At 34.9% G+C, this 24,203-nt stretch overlaps 1 protein-coding gene across 2 annotated transcripts in view; it reads right to left on the reverse strand.

Moving 5' to 3' along the window:
• Positions 1 to 836: 836 nt before the first annotated feature.
• Positions 837 to 24,203, reverse strand: part of LOC112055289 (5-hydroxytryptamine receptor 1-like) — a 158,124-nt gene continuing 134,757 nt past the window's right edge. For both annotated transcript variants that reach the window (XM_052888920.1, XM_052888921.1), the window contains 2 exons: positions 16,485 to 17,868; positions 837 to 15,881 (listed from right to left, as the gene is read on the reverse strand). In XM_052888920.1, coding sequence (XP_052744880.1) covers positions 15,138 to 15,881; positions 16,485 to 17,432 — 1,692 coding nt within the window. In that variant the 5' untranslated portion in view covers positions 17,433 to 17,868 and the 3' untranslated portion in view covers positions 837 to 15,137. The remainder of the gene's footprint in view (positions 15,882 to 16,484; positions 17,869 to 24,203) is intronic.

Genomic DNA, 24,203 nt, shown 5'->3' on the forward strand with positions numbered 1-24,203 from the left:
ATTTTGGTTCCACTTACATAATTGTTTCATTTTATTATATATCTTCTCTTTTAGTAACTTTTTGTTACTTACTGTTTTTTTGGTGTCTTCTTTCTGTATTGTGTGTTTACAAATAAACAAATTTTATTAAATATTTTCTACATTTGAAGCTCAAATCCACCACTCTTCCATTGCCCATAGGTGGGCTAAGTGTGATATTGTTGGACTCTGTAACGATCGCTATCTTGCGGGCCTATTATGTATCTTGGTGTACCATTCAATTAATGAGTCACTACATCGTTTTTCATTATATTTTCGTTTTAGCGAAAGAACTTTTGTAGAATATTTTGTACAATTTGTACAGAACAGTGGTATGCACTGTACTGTAAAAATTAGTAACTAGTTAAAAACCTTATGCACGCCACTGCTTACAGCTGTACAAGCTGAACACCTCGTTATCAATCCATTATTCGGCTCACTGCTGAGCTCAAGTCTCCTCTCAGAATGAGAAGGATTAGGCCAATAGTCCACCACGCTGGCCCAATGCGGATTGGCAGACTTCACACACGCAGAGAAAAGAAAATTCTCTGGTATGCAGGTTTCCTCACTATGTTTTCCTTCACCGTTTGAGACACGTGATATTTAATTTCTTAAAATGTATACAACTGAAAAGTTGGAGGTGCATGCCCCGGACCGGATTGAAACCCACACCCTACGGAATCGGAGGCAGAGGTCATATCACGGTATATGTATAGTACATACTCTAGTTAAAAACCTTATGCACGTCATTGCTTATATCTGTACAAGGTTCAAATCTTCACGTTATGGTTACTTGGGTATAAAATGACAGTCAGAAGATCCCAAATCTAGTTTTATTTCATCACTTTAGGTATCTACATAAGAAATAAAATACAATAATACCAATAAAAGGATTCCACTTTATCACTACGGAGTCACATCATAATTTAGTATTTTACAAATATTTTACAAGACAATTTTAATATATACCTATATAAATACTATTTATCAAAAAAAATATGAGACCTATGCGACCATTCTTTATACAATAAAACAAACGTAATTCGGTCCACTAATAATGAGGAAATCCGTGAACTAAAATCAAAAATTAATGTACTAAATCATATCGGCCAAAATAGTTTTTGACGTGACAACGTCTTATAATTCGATGGAGCCGGCTGCACACTCGAAAAAAATTGCCAAAATTTTTTTACAAGAAATAAAGTATATTCTGATCTATGAAGATAATTAAACAGTATTTTAGTAAAACGAACATTTTCTTTTGAAAAATGCAACCATTCCATCAGTATTTTCGTACGACGTTGTCATGTTCAACTATCGTCAGTAAACCGACTTTGCAGACAAAAGATTTTTATGGCATCTTGAAATGTTATGACTCCTCTACACCATCGGGTATCATGAACAAATCGATCAATTTATTATAAAGAGGAAAATGTGAGTGTGCGAGGTTGTAGGGGATAATCTCTGTATGTATAAAACGATTATGAAAAATCTTTTACGTACGTAAAGTCACGTTATTTGTGAGTATTATCTCCATATTCTTATGGGACCTACGCGGGTAAATACGGGGCGCCTGCTAGTCGTCTATAATGGTCAAAGAGCCTAATGACGGCCTCCGTGGCGCAGTGGTATGCGCGGTGGATTTACAAGACAGAGGTACTGGGTTCGATCCCCGGCTGGGCCTATTGAGTTTTTTTTTAATTGGTCCAAGTCTGGCTGGTGGGAGGCTTCGGCCGTGGTTAGTTACCCTACCGACAAAAACGTACCGCCAAACGATTTAGCGTTCCGGTACGATGTCGTGTAGAATACCACTGCGCCACGAAGGCCGTCAAAAAAATATTCCCAGAATTGATCGTCCATTATATCTGAAAGTGTAAAGGAACCATTACAAGATTGATATAGACATAAGTTGCACTATACATGCATTTTAAAGTACGTGGTTTCCCATCGCAAGCTTTTAACGTGCGCGCTTATAAATATTAGGATTAACAATATATGTCACTAAATTATTAATTAATTAACAAACACCTAGGTAGGCCATTTATACATTATTAACACAGTTATATTGCACGTTGTTTCCATTATAAAATATATTTAGGATTATACAAAAACTTATAGATATAAACTTTTTTTGACCCGTTTTTTAGACTTCAAACCAAAAGTGTTTTGAAGGATATCTGACTATTTATTTTTATTTTGTAAAATCGCAATTCTATACTAATATTATAAAGCTGAAGAGTTTGTTTGATTGAACGCGCTAATCTCAGGAACTACTGGTCAGATTTGAAAAATTCTTTCAGTGTTAGACAGCCCATTTATCGAGGAAGGCTATAGGCCTAATATATATTATCCCCGTATTTCTACGGGAACGGGAACAACGCGGGTGAAACTGCGCAGCGTCAGCTAGTTTCATATACGTCAACTAGCATAATTCAAACTCAGAATACAGAAAACCACCAGAAGGAGTGATAGCGCAAAGAAGTGAAGCCATTTAAACTACACATTTTACGATTACTCACTCTGTGTTTGTCGTGTTGTTTGACGTGCTATACAGGTGACAAATTTAATTAAATTAAGCCGTCTTGTGCTATTCCTTCGTGTAAAAATGCCGTTGGTAGAAAAAAGAAACTGAATAGGATCACATTTCACGTGTAAGTAGCACAAATAAATATTCTTATGTTAAAATAATGAATAATTTTTACGTGAATTTAGTTGTCATAGAAACCGATGACTTCATTTTGTAAGTGTTGCCAATGTAATTGTTTTGATTTTCCCTACTTTTAATTTCAATTCAAGGATTTATTATTTATGTAAAATATTAATCAACTAAGGCAATTAAGTTGAAATAAAATTGTGGTAATCAGCGCAGATAAAGAAAGTGTAAAATAATCTTAAAGCTTTAAAATTTTACAAATAACAATGGCGTGCTATATTATAATAAGTTCGTTAGTTCTTGTCTGTTTGTGTGTTTGTTTGCACATTTGTTTGTTTTCGTGTGCTTGTTTGGTCTTTTGTTTGTTTGTGTACCTACTTGTTTGCTTGTTTGTTTGAGCAAGAGGATTAAATAAAATATTTTTATCTTCAAAACACATTCTTAAAAGATATTAAACCAATTCAATGGCCTTATTTATACTTGTATTTTAAGAGACATAAAAATTAGAGAAATAAGACGAGATAATAATAACTGTGCACACGATTGAAATACATATTTATAATAATAATATAATATAATTATATGGAATATATAAAATTATTATTGTAAATATGTATTTCTTTAGTTTGTTAGTTGATAAGTTTTATAATAACCGTCTTATTATATCTATTATTTATTTGTCCTTGTCTTAAATTTTTTAGAGTTCATTTTCTTGCTGACTCTTAACAATCACTAGAAAACCGGTCCCACTGTTTTTATTATTTACCATACAAGTTAACATTTAATGTGATGAACTGTACACTTATTGTTTTCCTTTTAACATTATAAATTTTTACCACAAAATAGGGAAAAATTTAACAGCCTCATGTACTAGCAACATTACGCGGGTGAGAATTGCGACGAGTGCAGGCTGTTGTGTACAATTTTTGGACACACTGCGCACTATAGAATGACATCTAAACGTGGCTTCTGGTGGTTTTCTGTATTCTGAGAATTCAAAGATAGTAAATAAGCCTGCTGGTTCTAAATAAAATACCTTTGGATGACTATCGAAATACTATGATTAGTAATGTCTCTCATATGCCACAAAGCTTATTATCGCAATATAATACAAGGTAACAAAAACATGGAAATAATTGAAAACCTCGTAACAATTCATTGTGAAATGTTGCCAACAAATTGTACAAAACATTTTATAACTTCTACGCGAGTACTGTTGCTCGCATCGTTATTTTTTTTTTGTAAACGAAAACAAGGTTCAAATTACTCCAATTTAAATAAATGGTGGTTCCCCTTGTAATATGAGGACTACCCCATGAACGAGGACCAACCTCGTAGAATATATACAACAAATACTAGAAAAATGACAAAAAATAGGAAATATTTTCTTACGGATTGGCTTCATAATTTCTTTTATCGTCCACGTAAAATTCAGTTTTACACAAATTTCGCGGAAACCATGTATTTTGCCAGAACACAAAGTATGTTGCTATATGTTGTTCAATAACCTCCTGTATCGTCCAGTGAAACTGTCATTAAAATCGGTTCAGCCGTTCTAAAGATTAGCCCGGACAAACTGAATGACAGACAGACAGACTAAAATTTTAATAAAGCTTGTTTGTGTTTTGGTTTCGTGTAGGAAATACCTAATTAACACTTGAGACAACACAAGTATATTTAAATCACAGACAGACACTTCTATTTCATTTATATGTAATTTCATTTATGTGTCGTTAATGTAGGTAATCCAACAAATCGCTAAATCTGTTAGGGAATTTTGCTTTGGCATATTTTAGGAATTCCCATGCAAAACCTACCTATATACTTAGATTTAATCGATTTTTCTGGCTATGGTTCTTTCGGTTCCTTTTTAATTTCATAATCGACCTATAAAACGATACATAATAGGAAATATTCATAAACTAGCGGACGCCCGCGAAGAATTTTGTTTTACACAAATCCCTCGAGAACCATTGATAAAATGGGACCGGGATATAAAGTAGCCTATGTGTTAATCCAGGCTATAATATATCTTCAGTTATTTCAGTTCAGTAGTCGAGACGTGAAAGAGTAACAAACATTCCTATCATCAAAATCATCAATTTTCACAAATCTCGGGAAACCATGGATTTTTTTCGTAATTAAAGTAGCCTATGTGTTAATCCAGAGTAAAATCTATTTCCATTCCAAATTTCAGCCAAATCGCTTCAGTAGTAGCGGCGTTAGAGTAACAAACATCCAAACATATAAACATACATCCACACATCCATACATACTTTCGCGTTTATAATATTAGTAGGATAGTAAAAAGTAGGAAGTAGGATATTAAGCCGTTTTTTGGTTTTAGTGCGATGAACAACAATTGAAATAGTTTTCATGACTTTTTAAACAAATAGTTTTTACAGAAATAAAATAGCAGCAATTTGCAAAATTTAAAATAGTAGCAAGAATAATGGAGTGTAAATTTAAATTTACGAGAATTCATTTAAAATACACCTAGGTCGTTTCTGTTTTGGGACATCAAATATAATTAAACCCCGCAATAGCCAGACTTGCCTCATTTTGTGAAGGCTGAAACTTAGTCAGCCTATGCTCTTAGTCAGTACAGTAAAAGCTCCTTATTCGCGCTTCCTTTGTTCGCGTACCTATTCACTATTCATGGATTTAAAAATTGCGACCCAATCCTTTTATGGCCGTTAATAAGCCGTTACCAAACGGCTATTTTTATTTTATTTTATTTTATTGAGGGCTTACAAACAACATCATAGTACACAATCATATTATCATATTAGTAATATAAATAAAAATTATAACTATGACACCAGCTTCGGAAACCACAGATTACAATACTATAAAGTAGACTACTACGTACCTAAATACTTTATATAAAATTATTACAAACAAATTTTAAAAAAATTAAATTGAAAAGTGAATAAAAAAAAATGGATGAAAGAAAAGACTAAAACTAAATTATTAATTAACTAATAGCTATAAACTCTGCAAGCGTTTTATAACCAACCTCTTGAAGGTACCTACACGTGTAGAAAAAATATCAATATTATTGAAACACTCATTGTAAGATTGCGTCATTCTATATAATGGAGAACGTTTGCCCGCATTTGTACGGCAGTTGGTGGTAGCAAAGAGCTGATGCGTTCGAACACTTCGCATTCGAGCCCTGAGTGGTACTTTGTAACAAATTTTGCGCGTTAGGGCTACACAATCGTACTTGTTATTACATAAATCATACAAGAGCATGACTTCGAGTTGCTTTCGTCTACACTTTAAGCCTAGTATATCATATTTTTCAAGAAGTTGGTTATAAGAAAGGTAACTCCGAGTACATTTATAGTGCATCCTGCGTAGAAATTTTTTTTGTACTGTCTCGAAATTTTTTTTGTACTGGCTAATGTTGGAAAACGGGAGAAGTTACTCCATTTTTACAGCGATACTGTAAGGGTTGGATTAAAGAGGTCTAAGGGCGGACTAAGTCGCGGGCGTCCGCTAGACTAAGAATAAAATTTCTTTTTATATTTTTGTTATAGAATGTCTGCCACAGACGTCCAAAGCCACCACAGTCCAATTTTTATAGTTGGCTACCGTACTTACGATTCCCTATAGGAGGAGCTTAAGCTGACAAAATCTTACAGTGGAATTCATAGATGTTGTAGGGGCACCCCCAGGGAATCATTCAGCCGGTGAGTGTCGAACTTAACCTCTATTTGTTTGAAAATTTGAGACTCAGCGGGTGATTGATCCCCTGGGGATGCCCCTACAAAGTTAATGAAATCCACAGTTAGTCTTCATAAAATGTAGCATGTCTGGCAATCGCACAAACTTAGTCCAAAATGATTTTGGAGCGTATCCAAATAATTTGGGCGTTTTTGTCACGGCAAAGATATTTATTTTTATTACTTGTACTGAATATTAAAACAATATCGTAGTGATAATGTAGCGATAATGATAATTTTACACGATTTACGACGAGCAAGCTTATTCATTTTTTTATGATTGACATCGATCACACATGATGGCAAGTGTTTGTAAGATGAAAGTGTCTATTCAATCTATTTAATAATAATAAGTGTGACAAGAACCAGCTCATGACTAAGGGCCCCGTATGGATTCGAAACTAGTCCGGCATACTCTGACCTAATATCACGTGAGTTTTAGCCGTGTTTCATAATCAATTAATATTATGTACTAGTATATTGTTCTGATAAACCAGAAAAAGACTTTAGTTGCATAGTCGTTTTATGTGCCCCGAAATGGGAGCCCTTGACGCATCGCTACAATACGATACGCTTGTGTGCGTGAGTGTAGCTTAGCTCTTAGGCCTAGTTCGGACTACTTTAGTATATTAGTCAACTACGAACGATTTTGGGCGGTAAATCCAAAAATTGTTCGTACTGGACTAAAATATTAAAGTAGTCCGAACCAGGCCTAAGAGCTAAACTACACTCACTCGCCGACACGCTCACAAGCGTACTTATCATAGCGTAGCGATGCGTCAAGGGCTCCCATTTCGGGACACATAAAACGGCTTACGAATCGAGCGACACGTACATAGTCACAGAAGTAGCTTACGTTTGGATTAAAAATTTGTTAGGTGTCGCGGGTCTATAGGTTATTAGTCTCAGCATAGTTGAGTTTGTTGTGGGCTCTTCTCGTACCAAGGCGCGTTTGGAACCCTCGTAACTTTAATTTTAGGTTTTCGACTAATAATTATTATAATCTCCATTATGTAATAATGTTATTAGGTACCTGACGTTTCCAAAAGTGCTTGTAAACTAAGCTTAAATTAAATAAATGAATTTAGAATTGACCTGACTTGACTTTTGTAAGCAAGAACCATAGATCAAACGATATTTTTTCATTAAAATAAGTTAATAATAAATAAATACGAATATTTTACAATATTAAAAGAATGTTAATCTTTGGACATTATTATATTTTGGTTGAAATAAAAAAACTATGAAGTTATCTATGATAATTCACACAAGGTCACATATTCTCAATGGAAAGAAACTACACCAAAGAACATTTATTTCATTAAAAATACAACATCGAATTCAACTGTCAAATTATTTTTTTTTAAATATTTTCCAAGCGTAGTTTCCCCACACGGTATCTGCTTTATGTTCATCTATATACTTAGTATACCTCCTTAATTAAATGACTTCGATTATTTACATTTTTAATGATAATTTTTGTTTTAATATTAATATTATTTACAATACTGCTTTGAATAAATAAGAAATAAATTAAATATTTAAAAAGACAGCAATAATATAAAAATGCATATTGCGAACAACAATAAAATATCATAAAAATACAATAAGATAAGAAATAAAGAAAAACTCTAACCTCCACAACCAAATTCATAAACATGGCTTGAGATTTAAACCTTAACTTTCTTCAAAGTGAAGTGGACCTAATCACTACTTTTCACTTTTCTAAGTTCACGTTACTTTGAAGAATTTTGAAGTTTCAATCTTAATCCATGTTTATAAATAAGGCCATATTTGTCTTGGAATCCATAAAACTAGAAGTATTATGTAATCAAAGTAAGAATAGGAGTGCTGTTTCGCAGTCTATGACTTATTTTCTTAGACTTAATTTTATTAAACCAAATTGTAGATTAATTTACTAACTAATATTAATAATATAGCATACTTTTAAATGTACAAAAGCCGTTCAGCGTTCCTATTCTTACATTGATGGTTATAATAATTACAAATGACAATGTACAAAATGGTGAATACAAGTAACAAACCAATAATTCTATACTAAAGCCAAACTTGCTGTGCAATGTTTATCAACAAACAAATTAAAAATGAGGGTATAAATCGCTAGTAATTTTACACCTAATATTAATGGTAAGTAATTAACTTGTTCTACCTATGTAAGAAATGACAAACTTCTTCTACCTATTTTTTTTTTCAAGAATATTAGTCATCTTTTTTTTAATATGACCAATATTGCTGTTCACCTCCAAGTAGTCGGAAAATACTGTTTTAGGAGTGTACGTACGTGTAAGTACGACATTAGTCCAGCGGGTTGGAACCACCACCTCTCGGTAATGAGTTCAAACCCTTTACCACTGAGTTATTGAGGATTTCTTTTATTTGTTTGTTTATAAACAATGCACAGCGAGCTTGGCTTTAGTATGCTGCAGAAATACGAGTACACTTATTTATAAGTATAGTTTAGCAGTGTAAAATACGAATTCACTTAAAATTACGTCTCTTAAAAAATGTTCACCTGGCAGTGCCAATTAGTTTATACTATTCTGGACCGAGGACCTGCGATAGCCATATCTGCTTCAATCCTACTAAAAACGGATGCAATTTAGATATAAGCTGCGGTTTTCGATACGTGCACTGCAGGTTGCATAAAATATGGTAAAATCAAAACGCGACAGGCGACGGCCGGGGTGAAGCCCTAAAGCCGCCCCCTACGTTACCGATGACATCTAAAATAGGGTACTTAACTCATATCAAATTTAATATCGATATTAAGTAATTAATAAAGGTTAAGGATTTTTTATAAAACTTAATTTAAAAACGTGTATTTTTCAAATTTCCCAAACGTCAAAAACGCCGTCATCCATTTTGTGACGTCACAATGTTACTTGATGTTCTATACTTACGTCAAACTAATTGTTAATTAATATTTTTGTCAAACGCTCCGTTTGTAAGTAATTTGTTAACGTGACGTCATGAAACAATTGAAATAAAGACCATCAGGCGTTTTGACTAGTATTGTCAAATAAATATTTAAAAATTAAATTTTTTCATGTACCTATTACGTCTCAAAAAAAATAGGTATTTTTTTTCTCACTAGTAGAACGGTAATGAAAAAATTTTAATTTTTAAACATTTTTTGACAATACGAGCCAAAACGTTATCGACCATGTCACGTCTTAAACCCTTAAACACCAAATTGTATATTAACAACAACAAAAAATTGGTCATGGATTAGTTTGACGTTTGTTCTTTCAGTGAAACTGTGACGTCACAAAATGGACGACAGCGTTTTTGACGTTTGGTTAAAAAAATTAAAAAAAATAATAATTTTAAAATAGAAGTCCCTTATATTAAGTAACATCGATATATTTCGGACCCTTATTCTATGTACGAAATTAATAATGTTTATATTTTTGATATGAGTCAACTACCATATTATGGCTGGTGCAAACTAGCCCAAGGGCTAACAATTTTCAGCCTACCCAAAATGAGGAACATCTGACTATCGCAGGCTGTCAGTCTATTGTGTAATAGTGGCCTAATTTAGTAGTATTTTAAATACAGTTACATTCACAATTAACATTAAAATAATCGTATACTACCTCGGCAATAATAACATCAAAGATGACAATCGCAGATTAATGTCCTTCATTCTACATTGGATCTGTAGTACAAGATCCGGCATAACAAATATAAACCCTCATCTGTTATTTCGTCGTCATCAACCCATATTCGGCTCACTGCTGAGCTCGAGTCTCCTCTCAGAATGAGAGGGATTAGGCCAATGGTCCACCACGCTGGCCCAGTGCGGATTGGCAGACTTCACACACGCAGAGAATGAAGATAATTCTCTGTTATGCAGGTTTCCTCACGATGTTTTCCTTCACCGATTGAGACACGTGATATTTAATTTCTTAAAATGCACACAACTGAAAAGTTGGAGGTGCATGCCCCGGACCGGATTCGAACCCACACCCTCCGGAATCGGAGGCAGAGGTCATATCCACTGGGCTATCACTGCTCTTCTATCTGTTATTTATTATGTAAAAAAATATATTGCGACCGGAATGTAATAAATGAGTAAATTGATTTAATCTTCTTCCATCATTAGTAAATTAAAAAAAAAACACTAGTTAAAATAATATACCCAAAAGAATAGAAAACGTAAAGGTTGCCCGATTTCACACTGCACTGGTTGCTAGATGTAACGGTTGAGTCATGTTGGTTATATGCCCGTTTCAATTACTTTCTACTAGTAGTCGTCTAAAATGTGAAATGAAAGCTTATTTAAAGCTTAATTTAACTGTGTTAGGTTGATTTTGATCTAGTTCATGGATGTTGTATGAAAAATGTGTCTGGCCGCTATTTAACTAGGCAACTTATTTGTAATGGGACACTGTGAAATATTCAGTATCCCATTGCATCTTTAATTTATCATTAATTTAATATATCATTAAAAAGTAACAGATGAGGGCATATATTTTTTATGCCGGCTCTTTGACCATAAGTATGTGTGGGAGGATGCGTCAGTCGCTTTTGTCAGTCAATTTTGTTGTTATGTGTATGTGTGTGTGTGTGTGTGTGTAAAAACTTAATAGACTTGTAATAAAGAGGAAAGTTGTGCTTGTTTGTTAGATCCAACCTTATAATTAACTGTTTGTAATTAGTTTTGATACAGATAATACATATCTTGAAAAAAAAAGACATAAAATAAAGCTTCCATTGAATAAATTAGAGGTTGAAAGAAAAAACATAAAATAAAGCTTGCATTAAATATAATAGGAGATGCACTTTTTTCGTATTTTCTCTCATTTCTAAAAAAAAATAATTAACACAAAGTATGTTTTACAATGGAATATCTTATATTGTTGACTTTTTAGTATCCATTTATTAAATTGCTTTAATGTATATTGGAAATTGCAATACAATGAATGAATGCACGACGCCTGTCGGGCCATTCATTGTATTGCAACAAGGGAATTTAATTCCATGATAGACACTTAAAAGCTTTTTTATACACAGATAGAAAATGTGGATGTTTGACAAATAAATATATTTGTTTATCTGTTTGTGACATTTAAGGTACCAAACAAAAGAATCGTTTGAATAGTAAATAAAATTATATATAGAATTCTTATATATTTTTTTTGTCCCGTGGTTATTAATTTAGGTTCATTTTCATCATACTTTATTTAAATTAAGTTAAGTTTCATTTATTTAATCTTACGATTTATTTACAACATTAAAATTTTAAACAATTTATGGAGTGCGCTGACCTCGTATGCCCTCATTCGCACGAAAGTTTCTAACAGACGTTAAAAAAGCGATCAAAGACAACAAATGTATTCCCAAGTACATTAGGAGTATAATTGGATGGTGGACAACTTCGACCGTGGCTAGTTACCACTGTACCGGCAAAGACGTACCGCTAAGCGATTTAGCCTTCCGGTACGATGCCGTGTAGAAACCGAAAGGGGTGTGGATTTTCATCCTCCTTCTAACAAGTTAGCCCGCTTCCATCTTAGATTGCATCACTTACCATCAGGTGAGGTTTTACTCAAGAGCTAACTTGTAAAGAATAAAAAATAATACTACGGAATTAAAATGGAAGGTCAAGAAAGAGTAAAAAACAAATTAAAATTTTAATAAAAAAATTCAACCGACTTCCAACTCAAAAATTAGCCTAAACTAAAAAGCAAAAAATAACATCTTACCTATGTGCTACCTTCTGATCAGTTTGAAGGCGGTGGCAAGCCAGTGATGTTTTAATTTAAGCCGTTTAAATTACAAAATTTCTGTGGTTCTTTCAGAAATGGCTTTAATTAAAACATGACACTGGATTGGCACCGCCTTCAAACTGATCAGAAGGTAGCACATAGGTAAGATGTTATTTTTTGCTTTTTAGTTTAGGCTAATTTTTGAGTTGGAAGTCGGTTGAATTTTTTTATTAAAATTTTAATTTTTTAATTTTTAGTGTTAGCACACCTACTGAGTGTAACCAAAACTGATACTAATAACCTTCGAGAAGTTCTCTTCATTGTCCTTCGTCTTCAATACCAGACTCTTAATTCAGTCACAACCCATCTAGGTGGAAAGTTCTCAGCAATACAAATTCATAAAGTCCCAACAAAGGTAGCTACTGTGAACCGTCGAGGAGTTCCCTTCATCTTCGTCACCAGACCCCTAATACAGTCACAACCCATGTAGGTGGAAAGTTCTCATCAATACAAATTTATCAAGTTCAAACACAAGGTAGCTACTGGGAACCGTTGAGTTCTCTTAACTGTCCTTCGTCTTCATCATCAGACCCTCAATACGGTCACAACCCATCTAGGTGGAAAGTTCTCATCAATACAAATAAATCTAGCCCAAACAAAAGGTACCTGCTGTAAATCGTTGACGAGTTCCATCGTCTGTTTTTCGGCTTCATCATCAGACCATCTCCAGACCTTCATAAAATTGTAGTGGTTTAAGATACCTTATGGAAACATTAACAAACGCACTAGCCGTCCCTACGATTTTCGAAAGTTCCCCTCGATTTCTCCAGGATGCCATCATCAGATCCTGACATGAAAAAAATGGGACCACCCTGGAATCAAACCCTTCAAAACAAAAAAAGAATTTTGAAAATCGGTCCACAAATGACGGAATTATCGCTGGACATACATAAAAAAAAAAAAAAAAAAAAAAAAACATACATACAGCCGAACGTAGAACCTCCTCCTTTTTGGAAGTCGGTTAAAAAGTAGAACAAAATGACAATTAATTGTCAATTTGAAATGGTAAACAAATCAGTGTTGCCAATACGTATTTTTCTAAAAATAATATGTTCACACGACAACGTTTTTAAAACGCTTTTTTCGAGCAATGTTACATTTTCAATTTTGGACGTTGGAAATAGATCTTCATTTAACGTCACACTTTAGTAATTTGAACGTTTTTTTAACGTCCGTTAAAAAACCTCTCGTGCGAATCAGGGCTTAAGGTTGTCTGCTTTCACACTGCTACTGTGGGGTTGCCAAATATAGTCCATCGAGTAATGTTCTTTATATAGGGTAGGGGTAGGGTAGGGTAGAAGAAGTGTACATAAGTCAAAGCGAAGCTTGACCGGGTCCGCTAGTCATGTAAAAGTGAGTGCCATGTGTCAGGGTGTGTCAGGTAGCGTCAGGGCATATCTACGATTGAAATCCTTGGGTCCCTGGGTGACATAACATTATGCAAACAATAAAAGCCCTACAAATAATGTTAAACAATCAAACGTCACTATATCTACTATCACATTCATTAAAATACTGGCTCCTTGCTTGTCAGTACAGTGGCGCAAACATCGTTGTACACAAATTTTTGACTTAACTATTACAAAGTAAGTTAACTAATAATAAAATCTTTTTAACAAAAGATTTAACCGACTTCAACGATGCACTCTGAAAAGCGAAAAATAACATCGTACCTATGTCCTTTCTATTGATCGGTTAGAAGGCTGTACTATGACAAATAGGCTCTTATTATTTGTTTTGTTTATTGGCACCGCCTTTTTAAAATTTAATTTTTCTGTTTTTAGAGTGTTCTAGCAAAGAGATCTTAAACGGCACTCTATAAGCGATTCTGTTCACTAATTTCAATTGTTTTGAATTTAATACAAAATTACTGTGCCGATTTTCGTGAAAACTAAATGGGATCAATCTGAATCTCTTTCGACCAAACAAAGAATTTTCAGAATTGGTCAAAAAATTACGAAGTTATGAAGTAACAAACATTAAAAAAAACATACGCGTCGAATTGAGAACCTTCTGTTTTTTTTTGAAGTCGGTTAAAAAAAATATTCACAATAGAAAAAAAAATTGAAAATAAAAATAATGAAATTTTTTGTTGCTCTACTTTTAGTAATATGTGTATTGTCCAAAGATATTTAAGGAAATGGACATACCGTACTATATACTGTGTTTGTCACTTTGTTTCAAGAATGTGTGTACAACCGAGCAGTCATTAGTATCATAACAATATTAATACAAATTAATACCAAGTTTTAATAAATTCACAACATGATTTTTAATTTAACGTCATAAATTCTTCTTTACACAGGACTCTTTGGTCATTCTGAAATATACATTTACCTTAATTATATTTAAAAATATCATTAATCCGTTAGTAGCCCAGTTAGGATTAAATTGTAGGCAATACGAAATATGTCTTCATATATCCACCTTTATTAGTTTTGTTTTCGTATATACTTTATACATGCAGTAAAATACAACAATGTCCTTTGACTCATTCAACTCTGAATACAATTCTTATACTTCAATTCAATATACTTCGTCTTCTAAAAACACTTCATTTAACACCTGTTTTATATCAACATTTGCTAAACAAAATTCATTGCTAACTGGACTAACACTAACTGATACTACATAATTGTCTATATTTAACCACTTATATACTTATTTTTCTTATAGCATAATTATTTGAAAACTATCACTGTAATATATACAAAGACAATATCTTCCCGGACAGAATATTACTATTAGATTATCTAAATATAGAAGTTACACAAAGTTGACGACTAGTTTGATCGGTAAAACATATTTTTCACTATTTATTTGTATAAGTTCTGTATTTATTTGTATTAGTTATAGCACTTACATCACTTATAAGTTTTAGTTCGGTCTAAATTAGATCACAGTATCCAGGTCATGACAAACGACCTCGGGTATTGACAATCATAGAAAACTTTCCGAAGCTCTCGTCTCTTCCCTATCCACTGCCGAAACTATCTCAACACCTTCCTCATAATTCGGTGCTTTAGAATTGTTTACACAGTAATGCTGATCAGGTCCTCCGTATTGGCTGTGATAGAACTCCTCACGCATCATGTGGTTCAAATTCGAACACCGGAAGAACAGTATCTCTTGGAATGGCTTTCTGAAGTCCCTGTTTAACGTGGCGTAAATTATTGGGTTGAGGAGGCTATTCAGGTAGCCTAGCCAGAGGAAAAGCGCACTCACGACGTCTGGAATAGTGTCCTCTTTCACGAAGGGCCTTATTAGGGCGAGCACGAAAAATGGCAGCCAACAAATTATGAATGCCGACATTATAATGCCAAGAGTCGTTGAGGCTTTCCGCTCCTTGGCCAATTGGAAGCGTAATTTCTTCTGATGCGGAGAATGCGTCGGTTGTAGTAAATCTTTGGCAAAGTGACTCTTCTGAGCGAAATTTGACAATGACGATCTGATTCTACTTGTAGTCAATTTGTTGCTACTCTCTGAAGACAGCCTTCTCCGTTCTTTTGGCGGTTGCCTGATTTCTGGCATAGGCGTTAGTTGTGAGTTTGGTTTGTTGATTGTGTGAATTGGTTTTGTCGGTGTTTTCGGTGCTTGTTGCAGCATGGGACATTGCGACTCGTTGGACTTTCTTTGTCCCTTGAAACATCTCCCAATTGAACTCTCTGTTTTCTCTATACTACACTGTAACAAAGATAATTGTTGTTGTAGTTTGATTTTAAATGGCTGAAAACATTATTTTAACTCTGAATAATAGATCTATCAAAATGTTACTGAAAATTCATCCTGACAGTCACGAAGTACCGAATTAAAATAGAATTTCAAATATATGGAACAAAAGGATAGAAAGTCTAAACACATTTCACCATTTGAGTTCAATCTAACAATTTTCGTATAACTTATATAGTGTAGGAAATAGTAATTAATGTTCATCATGTTAATGTATTTATAGTCCTAACACTGGTCTACTTTCTCACATAGTTTATGAAACCTACTGATTCGGAGAAGTAAATTCAATTATTAGGCAGAAATTAGTAGGCAACAGAAACTTTACTTAAGAATACTAAAACCAAATTCAATGTGAAATGTTTATCAACAAACAAATTAAAAGTAAGGTATGGCCCTTATTTTAAATCCTCAATCATTTTACACCAAATAATAATTTTAATTAACCTGTTCCAAAAATAACAACAATTATTTAGCTTCATTTTATATTTGTTTGTTGATAAACATTTCTTATCGATTATGGCTTTAGTTAGTTTAGTTTTTATAATTTGTTGAACTTACCGTTGTGTTTGTACTACCAGTAGACCCTCGTGTGGGAACAGCCGGTTGCGCTGGCTGAGTGCCCAGGAGCTTAGCTTCAGCTGCGCCGCCATTTTTGACATTGATCTCCAAGTAGCAATGCGTTTCTAAATGCGACTGAGCACGTCTCTCATCCTTGACTATCTTCCTCGCAGCGCTAAAAATCTTATAATACACCACCACCATCACCGCTAGGGGTAGATAAAACGAGCCGAACGTCGCATAGATTTGGTACCCCTGGTTTTGAGACACCGAACACGACGTCTCTGTCTTTTCATTGCCCAACAACAATAAAGGCGGTAGTGATATTAACGCCGCACTCATCCATACGATGAAGACGCAAAATATCATTCGCTTCGGCGTTCTCTTGACTCCGTATTCCAAAGGCTTCGTTATCGCGTAGTATCTGTCTACTGATATCATGCATAAGTTTAGGATGCTCGCGGTACAGGATAATACGTCGCTTGACACCCAGAAGTCACAAATCACAGGTCCGAATGGCCAGCTGCCCATTAGGTCATAAACCATTGCTACTGGCATCACCATGACAGCAACGCAGAGATCACTCACGGCCAGTGACACTATCAGATAATTGCTCGGCCTCCTAAGCTTCCTAACTAAGCAAACGGCAACGCAGACCAATATATTCCCGACTATCGTCCCGAATATGACAATTAAGAAGATTATCGCCAAAACTACAGTCTTAAGCGTAGAAAATTTAGTATGTTTTATGTGCAAATGTTTTAGTAACGTCGTATTCGTGTCGTACAACGTCGTATTGAGGTCTGTAGCGTTTAAATCTGTATCATTGAATTCTATTGAAGTCGTCGGGACCGCAAGTAATAACAAAGAGACGAATATCAGAAGACACGAAGGTAAAGTAACGAAGCTAGGTCTTGAACAGTGGAAGTGATGATTGTGAGTCGCCATACGATTAATGAGCTCTCTGGGAAGATTACTCTCGCTCTCTTTTCGTTACCATTCATCGGGTTAATTGTTTCGATTATTGTATCTCTTTCACACAAATCGAGTATCGATCGAGTAAGTCAAGTTTGGAAAACGACTTCGTCATGAAGTTGTTTCCTTTTCGAATGGCGTAATTGATTACGATCGAGAATGGGCTTTAATTGACATATCGTCTGGATTGTCCTTCCAATTCCGAACAGAGCCATTGGATTGTTTGTATTTGTTGGGGGAAAACGTCCTTTTTGTTTATGTTAATAGAGTTTGATTTCTTTCGTTGCTGTCTTCGGTCGGCGCGTGTTGTTTTATTGCAGTGGAAAACCGTTTGGAGTGGCTCCTAGTTCAATATCCCGCCAGTGGATTGCTTCATTACTGTCGGCGGCCGGTGAAGAAAATTTCCGATCTGAAAAGAAAAGAAATGTTGCTTTGAAAAATGCTAAAGCAATTACAAGAATTCGAGAAAGAAAACATTATCTACAGTTTAAAATCTCCCTTTTAAGACGAGTCTATCGATAAATACGGTTTCAACTCTTCGCAATTGTATATTTTTTGGAATAAAGTGCGAGGAAATGACATGATAATGCGCCATTTGGACTGTCAGGATTTGTTACGAACGAATTTGCCAAACTATAATCATACTAATACCCGTGATAGCCCAATGGATATGGTCTCTGCCTCCGATTCCCGAGGGTATAGGTATAGGTTTGAATCCGGTCCGGGGCATGCACCTCCAACTTTTCACGTGTCTCAAACGATGAAGGAAAACCAGAGTATTTTCCTAATTCTCTGTGTGTTTGAAATCTGCCAATCCGCATTGGGCCAGCGTGGTGGACTATTGACCTAACCCCTCTCATTCTAAGAGGAGAATCGAGCTCAGCCGTGAGCCAAATAAGGGTTGATAATGATGAATCACACTAGGTAATATTATAAAGCCGAAAGTGCGTTTGTTCCTCCTACTTGCGGGCTGCAAACCGATTTGGCTGAAATTTGGAATGGAAATAGATTTTACTTTGAATTAACACTTGGGTTACTTTTCATTACGGAAAAATCACAGATTTGTGGTAAAAAAAATCACGAAACGGAGTCGCGGGCGTCCGCTAGTAATATATACTTTTTGATTACAACCTTCTTGATTGTTAGAATAGATAATTAAATTCCAGTAAACGAAAATTAAAATTACACAGGCATCGTATAACATCCAATTAACGGTAATAATTAAGCACAAAACAGCAGGTATAAAAACTCATTTTAATTAAAAACTGTTTTTTGTACTATCTTGTTAATCATCACCGGCAAAATTTAAAAGAGTAATAAATACTACATGAAATTTTGGAGATTTTTATTGTATTTCGTAAACACGTAGATAATCATTTTTAACCGATTTCAAAAATAAGGAGGAGGTCCTCAATTCGAAGCATCTTTTTTTATGATTGTTACCACATAGCTTCGTCATTTCTTAACCAATTTAAAAAACTTTTTTGTTTGAAAGGGAGTTACTAATACAAGATTGGTCCTATTTAATTTTCATGAAAATCGGTTAAGTGATTATGTGTTAAAATCAAAATAACGAAATTACCCGTAAACGAAATTTTCATTTTAGCCATTTCGTTATTTTCATTTTAACACAAAATTACTGCACTGATTTTTATGAAAATTAAATGCTAGGACACACTAAAAACAGAAAAATAAAAACTTTTTATCAAAAAAATTTAACCGAATTACTATTGAAATATAAATATAGTCTAGAATGTAGATACTCTTAGTTTCGATTTGCTATTGAAAACAACAAAGCATTATAAAATTCTATGCAAATTCGCTAGACGATTCGCAATAACATTTGCATCTCATCATAAAGATGTCTGACGTATTTTTAATAGAGACACTATAAAACAATCAGTTTATGGCGCAGACTGCCATCCGTGCGCCATGGAAGCATGGCCTGAACATGGTTTGAACACGAAGTGACCATCAGATGACGTTTATGGTCATAGGCAGTTAACCTGAGTGATTGTCGTACGTAGATTACTGACAATCCGTTATGGCTTTGTCGTGATGTCGGCCGCTCATGAGTTTAATATTATAATTGCGAAAGTGAGTTTAGTCTATTCATTTATAACACATTTGCTCGTAAAATATCGTTTATTTCATCAATTTTAATATTGTAATGTATCTCATTACGCACATGTGCCGTAATGTAAAGTGCACATTTTTTTTAAATCTCTACAAGTTAGCCCTTGACTACAATCTCACCTGATGGTAAGTGATGAAGCAATCTAAGATGGAAACGGGCTAACTTGTTAGGAGTAGGATGAATTCCACACTCCTTTAGGTTTCTACATGACATCGTACCGGAACGACAACAACAATTACATTACAGTACACATGTGCTGTAATGTAATATAAAATCCTTTATCATCCGTCTAAAAACGAACGGTACTTTTTTAAATCTTGATAAAGAATCAAATTGAATCAAATTTACTTTGTGAGATAAAATATATAAAAAGCCATTAAATTCTTTAATTTTAATAATTTTGACAATAAATGTCAACCATTTATCTGTCAGAAACACAATTTTTGGTGCATATCAAAATTAATGATGCAAATTAGTTTTCAGAAAGTGTGTTCAAAGTATGTTTCCTGGTCAATGTATTTTAAAACGTCGTATGACATACGCTTTGATAATTACAGCCTCGGCTGTAATTTTCAACTTACCTCACTTATATCATAATGTGTAAATTCATTTGTCCTTTTTTTAATTTTTAATAATGTTAATGAAATACAAAATAATATAACAAAGCACTATTAATAATTCTAAAAAAATAACTCTCCCGGGACATTTGAGTACCCAACCTCACGTGGTCAGGGCTATAGAAAGAGGAACCTCCTCTCAATACGCACTGTCTGAAGAATGACTACCTTCTGCTTCCTACCCTTGATCTAGCAGTTAAGCGCTCATCTTAGTTCTCTAAGTGTGTAAAGTCTGCTAAACCGCATTGGACACGGTGAACAATTAGGCCTAACCCCTCTCGTTAGAAGAGGAGACTCGAGCTCTGCAGTGAGCCGAATATGGGTTGATAATTATGATAATTTATCTACGGTAAAATCACGAGCTGACTTTTCTTTATCTTAAACGAGGTACGAGTATGTTTATATACTTGCCGGTATCTTCTCAGCAGAACCTGCCTTCCGAACCGGTGGTAGAATCTTTACAAATAGTCAAGTGACGTGTCAAATCTGCTTGTAAACTGAGCCTACTTAAAATAAATGATTTTTGATTTTGATTATGATTTTGCAGGCTCTTATTCTAATGGAAAAATACTAAACAACGATATTAATTAAATTTAAAATTACACGTAGGCACTTATAACCGAAATACAATTATGTTCTCATACCATAAAAGTTTTCGTCGGTCGAGAGCTATTGTTCTAAATCGAGATGGACTATTCATAAAAAAACATATAAAAGAGCGAGCGAAAATACATAAATCTGCATTTTGCGTCACGGGTCTTTTGTATTCGTTGAAGTTAATAAATCATAACGTTTCGTTGTACGCGTATAATGTTTGCGGCTAGCATTCTTCTTTTTGAATTGAATTCGTTTTGTTCTTGACCTTTGCACGTCATTTCTATTTACGCAGCATTTTAAACGAAGACAAACAAGCTAATAGACAGATAGAAAGTACCATCATCATCATATCAGCCGTTGGACGTCCACTGCAGGACATAGGCCTTTTGTAGGGACTTCCAAACATCACGATCCTGAGCCGCCTGCATCGAGCGAATCCCTGTGAATCGCTTGATGTCGTCAGTCCACCTGGTGGGGGGTCTACCAACACTTCTAGTTGCCATTCCAGCACCTTAGGACCCCAACGTCCATCGGCTCTTCGACCTATGTGCCCCACCCAAGTAAAACCACCAACATCCTTACTTTTAGCTGAAAAATTGTTAGACGAGAGAAATACTCAATACCTATATTGCAAACCGATCCAGGATTTGAACCCGGGACATCGTGATACGAACCCACACATACTCGTCAACGCAGTTAACCTACAATCATCGTTAAGCGCTAATAACAACAATCCAATATAATTTTTTTTTTCAGCAGCAAGAAAGCAAACAAAAAAATAAAAGAGAAAACCTTACAAAAAAGATAATACGTCTATTTCTAGTACCGAAAATACTGAGCGTTTTTTTTTTCATTTTTATCTCTTGACCACGTCGCGGTCAAAAGGGCTTGTCTCCGAGGTTTGTTCCTTTTTCAAGATTTATGATTACAAAAGAAAAATGCCCGCTTTCGCGCTCGTTGACCTTTGTTACAAACTGGAAATTATTTCACTTTATAATATTCGTCAAGAGCCGTGATAACCCAGTGGATTTGACCTCTGCCTCCGATTCCGGATGATGTGGGTTCGAATCTGTTCCGGGGAATGCACCAACTCTTCAGTAGTGTGCATTTTAAGAAATTAAATATCACATGTCTCAAACGGTGAAGGAAAAACATCGTGAGGAAACCTGCATACCAGTGAATTTTCTTAACTCTCTGCGTATGTGAAGTCTGCCAATTCGCATTGGGCCAGCGTGGTGGACTATTGGCCTAACCCCTCTCATTCTAAAAGGAGACTTGAGCTCACCAGTGAGCCGAATATGGGTTGATGATGATGATAATGATGATAATATTCGTCGTTCATTATCATAACTTTGAAAGTTTTGATAGTGAAATAAATTATTTATTATTAAATAAATTATTTAATTACTTTATTCACAGCTTAAGTATATTAATAATAAACAATCTAGAACAAACAAGCAGAAGGCCCACTAGTTGGCCTATTCAATAATTTGGTATTTATTAACAACAGGCCTGCAGCAGTGTAATTCACTAACTTATGTTAGTTGACATATTAGAAATTGAGATTCTATGTAACAGATTTCATCCGGTGCCTTTTTTCCGTAGGAGGGAAAATTCTCATGGTCGGGTGACCATGAGGATTTTTCCTCCTCATTGTTGGGTAGTTTTTTTTTCTACAAGTTAGCCCTTGACTACAATCTCACTTAATGGTAAGTGATGATGCAATCTAAAATGGAAGCGGGCTGTTAGGAGGAGGATGAAAATCCACACTCCTTTCGGTTTCTACACGACATTGTACCGGAACGCTAAATCGCTCGGCGGTGCGTCTTTGTCGGTAGGGTGGTAACTAGCCACGGTCAAAGCCTCGCACCAGCCAACTAGAGCAATCAAGAAAACGTCAAATCAGCCATAGACGGTCAATTATTCTCACGTTTCTGCAGCGCAAACGGCAGCGAAGACGTGTCATAAGTCGAGCCCAGCACGCAGCGACTAATACACGATCAGTTATAGTCGTGGGTGCTGAAGAAACGTGAGAATAATTGATCGTCAATGGCGTGCATCAAACGAGTCCACTAAAGCTGCAGAATTATAAAAATAGCAGTAAAATAATTGTAGGTACTTTGAAAAACCTCTTCAAAACAACTAAAACAAATTCAGATTCGTCTCCCGTATGCTTTCAATTGATCGAAAAAACAAAACAGTTTAAATATTCATGACGTTGGGACGATTCTGTTTCATCTCTGTCTGATATTATTTTTTCAAGAAATTGGAAGCTTAAGAAATCGAATATAAAGTAACTGAATCGAAGTGTACCGGTTTTATTTGGAAGCAGTTGCGAAAGAAATACAGACTTTTTTAACCGAATTGAAAAAAGGATTTTCTGTATTTGACCCATATTTACCTGTATTTTTGTAATTTATTTTTTACAAGTTAGCCCTTGACTACAATCTCAATTTGATGGTAAGTGATGATGCAATCTAAGATGGAAGCGGGTTAACTTATTAGGAGGAGGATGAAAATATACACCCCCTTTCGGTTTCTACACGACATCGCACCGGAACGTTAAATCGTTTGGCGGTACGCCTTGAATAGCCACGGCTGAAGCCTCCCACCAGCCAGACCTAGACCAGTTAAGAAAACCTGAATAGGCCCAGCTGGGGATCGATCCCAGGACCTCCGTCTTGTAAATCTACCGCGCATACCAATGCGCCACGGAGGCAGTTTATAGAATGAAAAGTGTTTTTAATCAAATTAAATATGTTTGCGTCCACAGATTCGCATTGTACGTGCCGGACGCATTCATCAAACGGATTTTAATGTTGTTTGTGTAGAAAGTCATACAAGTGCGTCCACTGATCCGCATCGTACGGATCGCATCGAACGGATTTTATCTGTCGTAAAATTAAAAATCCGCTTGATGCGATGCGTTCGATACATACGTTGTTTCTAATTCGGATTTTCTACTACAAGAATCCTACTTATATTAACGCGAAAGTTTGTATGGATGTCTGGATGTTTGTTACCCGTGATTTGCGAAAACTAATGATTTTCAAGATATGAATAATTGTTACTCTTTCACGCCTCGACTACTGAACCAAATTAGCTGAAATTTGGTATTAAGATATATTATAGCCTGTATTACCACATAGGCTACTTTTTATTCCGGAAAATCCATGGTTCCCGACGGATTTGTGAAAAACTAAATTCTACGCGGATGAAGTCGCGGGCGTCCGCTAGTAATTTACTAAAGAGAATTGATTTTTTTCTCAATTAAAAGAAAAGAGACAACAAAAATATTTTAAAGACTAGAAAATATCAATTTGGTTTACCTACCCGAAAATGGAACTCTGAAAAAGCAATACCGATTTTGGAGCAGAAAAATATTTTTACATA

The sequence above is a fragment of the Bicyclus anynana genome, chromosome 24, assembly GCF_947172395.1.
Source record: "Bicyclus anynana chromosome 24, ilBicAnyn1.1, whole genome shotgun sequence".
NCBI lineage: Eukaryota > Metazoa > Arthropoda > Insecta > Lepidoptera > Nymphalidae > Bicyclus > Bicyclus anynana.